Here is an 11641-nt window from a genome sequence, read left to right as displayed (position 1 = left end):
AAAAGATTCATGACACAACATTCTATTTCATAAATGACATACCCAGAATACAATAAAACCCATGAATTCAAGCTTCTTTTTCTATTTCTAGTTTTAATCACATAAAAAAGAAAAAGCAATCAATTGATAAAGAAGAGAGAAACATATTAGCTTACCTTGTAAGCTGAAGACGATGATCGAAATTAATCCAAAAAGCCATGACATAAAAGATTTGTTGAAGGATGAAAGAAAAATAAAGAGGATGAAATCGTCGACGACGACGGCGGAGCTCCGTCGTGTGCTTCTAAATTTGTTTTCTCTTAGCTCGCTTTGGTAACGACATCAATCTCTCGGTGGAGGACGACATGTTCACCGGAGAGAGAGAAAGAGAAGAGAGAGAGAGACAGATTGAGGGAGATGAGTTGAGAGAGAGTGAGAGAGATGATCGTGGTTAATGTATTGCTATTTTTGTCAGTGGCATAATATGTAATTTTTTAAAAATTTATGGGCAACGGTTTAAAGAATTTAAATGAGTGTATTGTTTTATCATCAAAGAACATTTGTTAACAGTTTTATCATTTGTTACTTCTAAAGATACTATTTTATCATTGGCCCAAAATAAATCTATATCAGATTAAACTCATTTATTAGAGAGTACCATCATCATCTATCTCTTCTTCAAAGAAAAAAAATTATCAGATGATGTCTGCCATAACACTTTGGAAAACTTATGATCAGATTATGTATGGAAGTGCTACTCAGATCATCTTGTGCTATGAACAACAAGAAACTTTTGATAAAAATAATAATAATAATAATAATAATAATAATAATAAACAATAACAACAACAACAACAAGCTGAAATAAGTATATCTAAGGTGTACTGGATGACTATTTTCGACTATAGTCAATTTTTTTGATGTGATATTTTTTTATATTTTTTTTTAGAGTATCAACGACGGTATCCTCAAAGGCTTTCCAGGCTCAGAGATTAATCCGCGCCGAAGGATTATGTCAGAACGCTTCCTCCCCCTTGGCCACCAAGAATAAATTGGGATTTAACTCCAATTAGCGTCGGCTAGGATTCGAACCTGGGTATGGGGATTCCACACCTAAGCTTTTACCAACTCGACCACCTGTGGTGGTTTTTGACGTGATATTTGAGACTTAATTTGTTTTCTTTCCTCTCTAGTAATGAGCTCCAATAGGAAACGAATTATTTCCTCTTAATTTTATTCCAAATAAAGAATAATAATCATCAATTTTCATTTAGATAGATTTCATAAATTGATTTAAAGAAAAAGAAAAGAAAAGAAAAAAGATTTAGTTTTATGACTAATCTCAACCGTTAGTTGTTATTAAATTTAATGAATGATATTTTGGTTATAGTTTTGATTATAATCTTGTATGTGACGGATATGTCTCCTTTATTAATAATAAAATAGAAAATACAAGAAGTAAGAAATGGGAGACTAAGAAAAAACCATTCCAAAAAAGACCAAATCAACAAACCAAATACTAAGTTTGGCATATATACTTCGGTACTAAGTAGAACAACAAACCAACACCAGGAGCAAAAAGGAAACCAATAAGTAGAGAGGTTAGCCTCTACGATGGGATATCTAGATGAGCATTATTTAATTTAATATTATGATCGTATAGGGACTCTTAGTGGTAAACATACCCTTCTTGTCAAAAGTGCCAGATAAGTGTATCTAATACATGGTTCCTACTCAAAGGGATAGCACAAATCATGCTTGCCTCCTCTAGAGGGAAAACCGAGTGAAGAAAAAACATTTTTCCAATGCCTCTCATTCAGCAGATCATATACCAATATCAAAGAGAGACCATAACAGACCGGCCGGATTCTGGAATAGGATAGGTCCCAGTATCCAGGGATCATCTCATATCTTCACCTTGCTACCATCACCAATCTACCATCGCACACCCCTTTAAAGTACAACACGAAAAGCAAAAATGCTTCTCCAACATGCGGAGGCATGTGTACGTAGCTGCCACTACCTCTCCAAAAAATTATTGACTTTTGACCTATTAATCATTTTACTTATTTAATTTAAAAATACCATTTAATTCACTCATTTTTGATCTCGTTTTTCACTTAACTCACTGCCGTTAAACCTACCGTTCAGAACCATTAAAATTGAGGGTATATTTGTCTAACCACATAATATGCATTTCTAACTTATTTTTTTTTATTTCTAAAGTTATTAGATTATTTTCCAATTGGTTTTTCTTGAAATTTCTATGAAAAGAGTAACTTAAATAAATATGAATTTATTTTGAAAAAATATATGTTATTTGTAGTTATTTTCTTCGTGATAAAAAAATAAACTAAAAATGCGTATTTTTCTTATTTGAAAGTTATATATTAAATTATTTTCAACATTTTTAAAAAAAATTCAGCAATTTCTAATACAAATTAAATGTCTTAGAATTAAAATTTGATGAAGAAACAACATTCTTTTATTTTTTCCTCAAACAAAAAAAACTAATTGGAATTTTTTTTTGGTGTTTAGACATATATACCCTCGATGTTAACGACTTTTAACGATCAAGTTAACGACAGTGAGTTAAGTTAGAGATAAAGCCAAAAGTGAGTGAATTAAGTGATATTTTTGAAATGTGAGTAAGTAAAGTGATTAAAAAAAATGAGTAAAGTGATAGGTCAAAGGTGAGTGATCATTTGTGATATTTTGCTAAATCAGAAATAAGAAAAGAAATAGGAAACTTTGAAAAATTTTATTAATGTATCAAGATGCCAGATCATGCGCCAACCTTGTTTTGTCAATAGAGCTAAATTATGTGCATGCATGTCTAGGGCTGACAATTTGGGCCATGTCGAAACCAACCAACCGAATACCAACCATACCAACTTAGATGGTATACGGAAAACTCGATACATGGCGTATTCGGTATGATATACCGTATCGGTTTGCGTATGACGATACGGTACTGGTACTGAGTTTCAACTGAATACGGTATACCAGCCATTATACGGCTTAAATACGCTACAGATGCACACCATTTTGCAAGAGAAGGGACTCTAACCCAAGGTTTAGGGTTTAGGGTTTCTTCGGACCCAAGACCACATAGGTCTCTTCTTCAGTTCTTCATCACCCTCGTCTTTCTTTCTTCTTCTCCCGTCTCCTCCTCCATTTCAATTACAAGAAACCTAGACCATAATTATTTGCCCAGACCAATCTCTCTCAAGGTTAACAAATTCCTTCTCTCTTTCTCTCCCCCATCAAAAACTTCAATCTCCAAATTAGTCAGTTTATTTGTACGACAACTACATCTACAAAGGCAGCAAGTTCATCTGTCAGAAACCCGTCCGCTTTAGTTGCAAAGGGTTTTAGACCTAGAGCCCCTCTGCTTCTCTTTGGAGCTCCTATTGTTACCAACCTAATCTCTTCTGTTGTGTTCGATTCAAGTTTGAGATGGGCAAACTGGGGAAGAAGGCCAGGAAGTTCTCCAAGAAGAATCTTCAGTCTGTGGAGAGAAGAAACCGCAAGTTGAAGTCCACCTTCAAAAAGAGAGGCCCCAAAAGTAAGCTCCTTCTCCCTAAAGCTTTGGTCTTTCTATGTTATGGAGCTGTGGGCTGTTGTTTGGTGTTTACTTTTGTCTTGTTTTGTGATTTGGGCTCATGGGAATGTGTTCATTCCAATTGTTGTAGGAAATGAGAAAGATAGTGGTCAAGAATTGAAGAAGAAGGACGCCGTAGAGTTGTCTAATGGGAGGTAAGAACATGGGCATGGTCCCTTTTGATGGTTTTGAAAGATATTTTTCGGTTGCATTATATGTTGTTTATGGAAGATAGAACTTTGGAGGACAATGTTGAATTTGAGCAAGAGAACAAAATAGGTTATTAGATTGTTGTTAATATAAAATCTTTGGTATCAACTTAATCATGTAGTTTCTGGTGGAAACAAATGGAGTCCATGTGTTTAGGAATGTCATGACATTCTCTGATTGTTGTATGTGAAGGACTGCAGACACATTAATTCTTAAAGTTGTTTGCAGAAACACTGAAGTTGAATACATAGACAACACTCCTCTTGATGCAATATTCCATGAAGATGACAGTGATGCATTTGGGGATGAATCGGACAGCGATGGGTATCTTTCAGAGGTATTGGAAAATACACATAGATTAGAAACTAGTCTTCAGTCACTTGGTGTTGCTTTCTTAGTTTGGTTGATTTTTTTTTTTTATTGTTTATGATTAGGTCTCTAGTGAAATGCATCTTGCTGATAATGAAATTGAGAATTCTCAAGAAGGTGAGAGCACAATACTTTTGTTGTTGTTTTGGTCGTTTATAGGTCAATTTATGTTGTTCTCTTCAACTCTAAATTTTACATTTTGATGAAATTCGTGGGCAGGCATCCTTGATGGTAGTAGTGGTGCATTATCTATTCAGAACGAGGAGATTCAAATAGAACTTGTGAAGAAAACAAAAAAACTAGACAAATTGAAGGAAAAGGTGATGGTTGTTTCTATGATTTTGAAGTAGAGTTTTAGGACATGTTCTATCTAGTTTTTCTCTTTCATTTTATACCTAACCTTTAGTATATTTGTTTTTTTTGTTTTTAATATGTTTGCTTGGAAACATTCCAGGATCCTGAATTTGCTAACTTTCTGGAAAGCCATCAGAAGGAGCGTGAACAGTTCAGAAACAAAGATGTAAGTATTATCTCTCATGACAAGTGACATCCTGTTTATATCTAGTATTGATAGCGAGGGCAAGTCTACATTATGTTTCCCCCATCCTAATGTGACCTCTAGTCTAACTTCTGCCTATGGACTTATATTTTCTAATCCCATAATGTATAACAACCATGATTCATTAATAGGTTTGAGTTTTGTCAATTGGCTGACCTAGCAGTTTCACAGAAGAATAATGTGAACTAAAGGTGTATAAGACTAGTACATGAAAGTATCAATTGGTTCTTCTGAGTTTCTTATATTGTAACTTTGGATATTTGATAGCTGAGTCTATGTGATTAGTACTTAGATGTTCAGAACGATGACCGATACATGCTATGGAAGATGAGGTTTTCTCCACAAGAAATGCTCTCTTTCGTTACCCTCTCTTCAAAAGTTCCATTTATCTCAAATGTAGAAGTTAACTTTAGATACAACTTTCTGCACCTTTCTCCCATAACATGTTTTCCATATTGGGAATTTAATGGTGTTTATTTGTTTGTGAAGAGACTGGGGTGAGTGTATAGGTTGATGATATTCGACTTTTGTGTTTGTAGCTGTATAAAGAAGAGATTTCTAGAGTTTATTATATACTTAATTATGTATTTCATGTGGTTTGGCTGTCTAATGTTCTGTTTCCTTTTCATTATGATGCACTTCTTTGTGACAGTATGCTGATGAGGATGAGGATGGGATGAGTGATGATAATATGCAGCCAGAAAATGTAGATGGCGTGAATTTTAATTGGGGCAAGTTGCTGTCAAGCTCTTCTGTTGATTCCTTTTGTCAACTAGTCACAGAGCAACAAAATGTGTCTGCACTTACTTGTCTACTGAATGGGTACCGTGCTGCATGCCACTATGGAGCGGAATCAACTAAAGTCTATGATGCTTATTCAGGCCACAGAATTCAAAATAGTGAAACCCGTAGCAAGATATTGATGTTCATCCTTAATGAAGCCGATACCACATTGAGGGGGCTAATGGGCATACCAAGTTTGGATTCCAGAAAAGAGAAGAGTGTGGATTTGAAGAAGAATACCAAATGGAGTACTTTTAAGCCACTAATAAAGTCTTATCTGAGGAGTACCCTTTTTCTCCTGAATCAGGTGGATGACTCTGAGATATTGACCTTCTCCTTGGCACGGATCAGAGCTTCTATGACCTTTTTTACTGCTTTTCCTTCTTTGCTCCGCAGACTGATCAAGGTATTTTAACAACATAGTAGAAGCTTACATTGCATATAATAGACATCAATCAATCTGAGAACCATTTTTCTTTAAAAACAGCAGTGATATCATATTATTATGTAAATAGATGCTCAGAGTTGGTACATTAGTATTCATGCATTTGTTTAAGGGTTTTCTATCGACATTTTCTGCATGTTTTATGCAGACTTCATTCATCTATAAATACACACTAGAAAATTCTCTGTTTCTCTCCCACACAGGCATGTGCATGGTAAAAAGAGACAAGTTATAGCTGGAACTCGGGGAATCTTACAAATTTTGAGTGACCTTAAAGTGCTACATACAGTCATATTTGTGATGCATGACTAAATCTTTGTTTTTTGTCAATCTCGTGCCATTTCTTGTGTTATAACATTTTAAAATGAAAAATGCAGATTGCCGTTCATTTGTGGGCAACAGGGAGAGGAACTGTATCATCTCAATCCTTTCTCATCATACGAGATGTGGCTTCTTTGTTTCGCTCTGATTACTTTGACACCTGCTTTGTTAAGACATATAAATCGTACCTTGGTCATTGCCAATTTGTGGAGCCTAGTTTGTTCCAACACATACAGTTTCTAAGAAGTTCCATTATTGACTTATGCTCTATCGATGTTCAGAAAGCATCTAGCAAAGCATTGGTTTGTATCCAGCAACTTTCTAAGATAATGCAACAGGGTCTGCATACAAAGAAAAAGGTATGACATATTACATGTCTTGCAAGGTTGATCCTTAATTTCAGACAGATAAAGCTGATACTCTTTCAATATAGAAGTTCATATGTGTAGCTTTTAAGTTATAAGTGACCATGGTTCTCTTAGTGTATAGATGACATTCCCTGAACTTGTTCTTGTTTTTCTATGGGCAGGAAGCAGTCAAGAAGATATGCAGTTGGCAATACACGAGTTGCATTGATCTCTGGGTAATGTTTATATCAGCTAATATACAGGATTATGATCTTCAGCAATCGCTTTTTGTGATCATTCAGATTATAAATGGAATGGCTGTGTTGTTTTCTGGACCAAGATATTTGCCTCTGAGAATCAAATGCATTCAATGGTTGAATCATCTCTCCTCTTCCAGTGGCACTTTCATTCCTGTTGCCTCTTTTGTGTTGGATATCTTAGAATATAAAATTAGCAAGGATGGAGCAAAACCTGGAAAAGCTTTCAACCATATATCTTCCGTAAAGGTTAGGAATTTAGGAAAATAGAAGTATATCTTAAAATTTGTGTTGCTGTCCTTGCCAATTAACTTTCTAATATCAACTATCATCAATACATTATAGTTGTGTTTGGAATATTATTTTCATTAAACGTTTGGCACAGCTTCCAAAGCATTGGTTAAAGTCAAGGAACTTCCGAGAACAATGTGTTTTATCTGCTATCGAACTGCTTTCAGCGCACTTTGCTCAGTGGAGCCATCATATATCTTTTCCAGATCTTGCAACTATTCCACTTATTTGCTTGAAGAAGTTTCATGATATAACTACCATAGAAAGTTCCAAACGTGTAGTGAAGCGTTTCATTGACCAGGTACATTTGTCATAGAACAATTTATTTTTATTTGTGATCTCCCTTCCTTGATGCTTAGACATAGCGTCTGCATGTATTAAATTCCCCCGGAGTTGAAGATATGCTTGTTGGCCATAGTTCATTAAAGCTTTAGGGAAGCTTGTGCAATCCAATATCCCATATTCAATCCCTCGTATTAAAATAGAGGTTGTACCGCCCATTATTTTGCACAGCCCAGCACAGCAAACAATCCCGACACATCATATTTCTCAATTGTGTGACAGAAATTTGAAGGACATCTCATATGTGAAATAATGTCTGCACTTTTTTTTATTAGTGCTTGCACTGCCTCATGGCTTGATGTGGCTAATAATGTGTTATCTATGTTGTGACAAAAAAGCTCTGATTTTTGGACTGCAGGTGGAGCAAAATATTGAATTCGTTCGGAAGAAGAGAGATGAAGCAGCCTTTTCACCAACAGATCAGCAATCTGCAGAATTATTTCTTCAGGTTTGGACTCATAGTTAACATCTGGTATATTTGATGAACATAACATGCCTTTAACTTTTTAAATGGTTAACCTGCAGCTTGAAAAGCAAAATGGCAGTACTCCATTTACACAATATTACAAAAGCATCATGGACAAGGCTGCTTCTAGAAATTTTGCTCTAAATGAGAAGGTGTGATATACCAATCTTTTCTCTTCTTTACCTTTTCTAATTTTTATACTGGCTATGTATTCTGTGGTACCTTGACTATTACCTCTGGCTGTAAGTGCTATGAATGTTAACTATAGATTCAGTCCAGCAATTGCATAATGATATTGGTAACTGTAAGGCAAGCAGAAGGAACAAAGAAAGCTTTTGCTTTTAATCACATCTACTGTTGTCACCAGATAATGGTCATTCTGCTATTATTGGGCATGTAAAGTATCCCTGATTTTGCATGATTTGTAGTCAAAACCATATTGATTGTTATAAGGAAAATAGTATTGATACATATTAGTTTCTCTTCACACATGAGCCGTATTTTACAAATTCATCATTTTAACTCTCTCACCTTTGCTTGTTGCAGTTCTCTGAAGCAAAGGAAGTAAAGAAGAAAGTACAAAGGAAAATTCAAGTGCCTCAAGATAAGAGTTTAACTGAGGGAGTCAAAAGCAAACATCCAGAGAAAAGAAAAGGCAATGTTGATATCAAAGGTGGAAGAGAAAGAAAGATGAAGAAAAAAGAAACTATTGAAGGCCAAGTTGTCTGATATTTTAGGTGATTTTGATCCTATTAATATTAAATTACAGTTTTTGTGTACCCAATTTTTGCTTATAGAGCTCTTACACAGAACAGACTTGTAATGCCGATGTTCTCTAAATCAAACTTAAATCTAGTCCATTGCCATGGCAAATTAGTTTTGCTTGTAATTTTAGAGAATTTGTTGACATACATTATAAATGCAGAAATATGATGAGAAAGCTTTCTTGGTCATTAGATTTTCTTTCTTTTTAATGTGTAGGCGATAATATAAAGGGGGTTCTATTGATAAGGACAACTTACAATCTAAAACCCAGTTGATCTATATGGAATGCTAGGGATAGCATGAGGGGAAGATCATACCACCAGATTGAAGGAGCAGTGTAGGAATGTGTGAAGGATCCGGATCCTTTTCTAACCTCTATTTTGCCTAACCTTGCCTAAGCATCTTACCTAAGCTTCTTATTTGATGATGACACGTGTTTTTCTTATATCTAACGGTCTACCTCCTTTCTGTCTTCTGTTTTTGATTTCAACAACATTATTTTGGTTAGAAATCAATGAGTAAGAAAAAGATGGTTAAAAATCAATCTAGTGACCAAATTATCGTCATTTTTCAAAATTTCTCTGAAATTTTGCGTAAGAGAGTGGATGTTTGTTTGTTGGGAACTTAGTCAACTTACAATGAGTATTTAAATTGATCATCTTTAGATAACACCGTTTCTCTAAACTATAAACCAAACAAATTACTCTCTGATCACGTACAACACCAAACATGGGTTAATATTAATATAACTTAAGACAACTCATATGACTACAAGACATTCTTAAAAGATGAAAAAGTGTAATGTAGTTTGAGTACCAAATTGTGGGTAAACATGCTTCATTACTTGTGGTTGCTGATCATTAGCCTAGCTTTTACCCATTCATTTCACGTGTAAAAGAAGCATAAAAATAAGTTTTTAAGTGGTTAATTTTGTTTATACAATATTATACTGTTTCGTCCCACTACACTAGCAGTTCTTTATAATTACCTTTTTAAATATTTTTTTTCCTAACAACCTTTGTATATAATTGTTATTTCAGTGTCTTAATAGAGCATAATTTGGGGAAGCTATTGAGGGTTTTGCTTTATTGTAATAGAAATACCGTCACGGAGGACTAAATGAGGACACACACTATCATTAGACACATGAAAACCTGTTACAAACCCAGAAGCCGAAACAACTTCAGGATGGAGATTAGCTAAAGCCATCTTATACGTACCACTTCCCCTTCTTATCCAAATGCCATATAAGCCGATTTGGAACTGCATGTCTGCTAAAAGGTAGTGCACAAATTTAATCTGCTTCCTCAACCGAGAAACTAGAATGGATCAATTTCTTATACCGCTGCCCATCCCTCATTCGCTCATTTACAGTTTGTAAAGAAGGACCATACCAAACCTGTCGAGCAAACCAAGGATCCTCCCATATACAGACATTAACGCCATTGTCAATTTGCCGCCCTAAACCTTTCGCTTAGGCCGATTTTCAACAACAATTACTGTCTTGTTGAGATATAAATTTCATATCGAGAATATGAGACATTATATAAATTTATAAGAGTTTGAGCTACTCCACCCATTGTTAATTGGTTTTGGATGTGAACATCAAACTACTTCATCATGGTATTAGAGCGGGTTACCCACATCCACGTCTGAAGTCCAATGGTCACTCGAACTCCACATTTGAGATATAAATCCCATATCGGGAACATGAGACATTGTTTGTGAGTTTATAAGGGTTTGAGCCAGAAAATTAGCTTTAAGCAGATCAACTAACCAGACTGCCAAATTATGAACATATAGATCTATAAAACCAATACCACCATCCTCTATTGATCGACAGAGATGAACCCTAGACCAAATGAATTTTCTTCGGTAGGCTTACTTTTCCAACAGAATTTAGTAAACATTTGATGCATCTCATCAGAAAAATCTTTTGGCAACAAATATGAGCTTATTGCATAAGAGCTCATAACAGGATGAAAAAAATCTTTATGCACTGCTAAGGATATAACAGGACCCGCACTCTAATGGCAAAGCTTGTCAAACATGAAAAAGGCGACAAAGGCAACGTTTAAGAACATGGTGACCCTATTTAATATGAAAAAGAAATCCCCATTTCTCCCAACTCACCCCTACAATCTAAAACCACGTCTTGTTTGACGTCCTGTTTTGAGTCTAGTGGCAGGGGTCGGATTTAGAAAGGCCACTACTGCATTGCGAAAACAGTGATGAGATGAAACAGAAAGAACAGTATTCAATGAACATAGCATTGCGAAAGCAGCGATGTATGGAAGTCCGGAAGCGAAAGTGAGCAACGGCAGAAGATTGGAATGCTCCATCCAGTAGCTTGTAGCAATGGTTTGTAGAAAATGGAACAACGGTAACACTCGTTTCTGGCAGAAGTTGGACAGGACTGACCAACTGCACAAACCGCAGAAGTTGGACAGGACTGACCAACTTCACAAACCACAAAGGTGTCATTAGACAATACCCAATCAACAGTGTACATCCTAAATCATAGTAACCATTCTTAACCTTTAGCCGAAACAAAATCCGAGGTTTCATTTCTTTCCCATCACCTCAAAAAACCGGGCTGCTTTTTATTGATGGCAGCTTTAAGCCCCCAAGTTCTCTCCTATTTTATGACATAGAAATAGGAATAGGCTTGACTGCAGCAGCCATGCCGTAAAGAGGCACAGGCAGTACTCTACAAAAATCCCCTTCCTAAGGAGCATAACACTAGGATTAAATCACAGCTAAACATGAGGATGCTCTTTCATAAGAAAGATTTCCCTTTGCTATCATTCAGTAATCATCAGTACAGCCACATGCTTATGAAGATAACAGGAGAGAGAGACAGAGAGAGAGAGAGAGAGAGAGAGAGAGAGAGAGAGAGAGTG

General features: G+C 35.6%; 1 protein-coding gene across 1 annotated transcript; it reads left to right on the top strand.

The window, feature by feature from the left end:
• The first annotated feature begins 3031 nt into the window (after nt 1-3031).
• Nucleotides 3032-8492, top strand: LOC101297018 (nucleolar complex protein 2 homolog). Its single transcript, XM_004290248.1, has 12 exons — nt 3032-3547; nt 3675-3738; nt 4022-4130; nt 4228-4279; nt 4382-4482; nt 4617-4682; nt 5374-5910; nt 6327-6629; nt 6800-7123; nt 7260-7466; nt 7866-7955; nt 8033-8492. The coding sequence occupies exons 1-12, from the start codon at nt 3439-3441 to the stop codon at nt 8129-8131; spliced, it is 2061 nt and encodes a 686-aa protein (XP_004290296.1). The 5' UTR covers nt 3032-3438; the 3' UTR covers nt 8132-8492.
• Nucleotides 8493-11641: the final 3149 nt, after the last annotated feature.

This window comes from Fragaria vesca, linkage group LG2 (genome assembly GCF_000184155.1).
Source record: "Fragaria vesca subsp. vesca linkage group LG2, FraVesHawaii_1.0, whole genome shotgun sequence".
Lineage (NCBI taxonomy): Eukaryota > Viridiplantae > Streptophyta > Magnoliopsida > Rosales > Rosaceae > Fragaria > Fragaria vesca.
Note: the sequence above shows the minus strand (reverse complement) of the source record. Positions and strands in the feature narration are given on the sequence as shown.

Coding starts and splice junctions, on each gene's coding strand:
- LOC101297018 (XM_004290248.1), top strand. CDS start 3,439: ATGGGCAAACTGGGGAAGAAGGCCAGGAAGTTCTCCAAGAAGAATCTT. Junction 4,280..4,381: donor AATTGAGAATTCTCAAGAAG/GTGAGAGCACAA, acceptor ATTCGTGGGCAG/GCATCCTTGATGGTAGTAGT. Junction 4,683..5,373: donor AACAGTTCAGAAACAAAGAT/GTAAGTATTATC, acceptor TCTTTGTGACAG/TATGCTGATGAGGATGAGGA.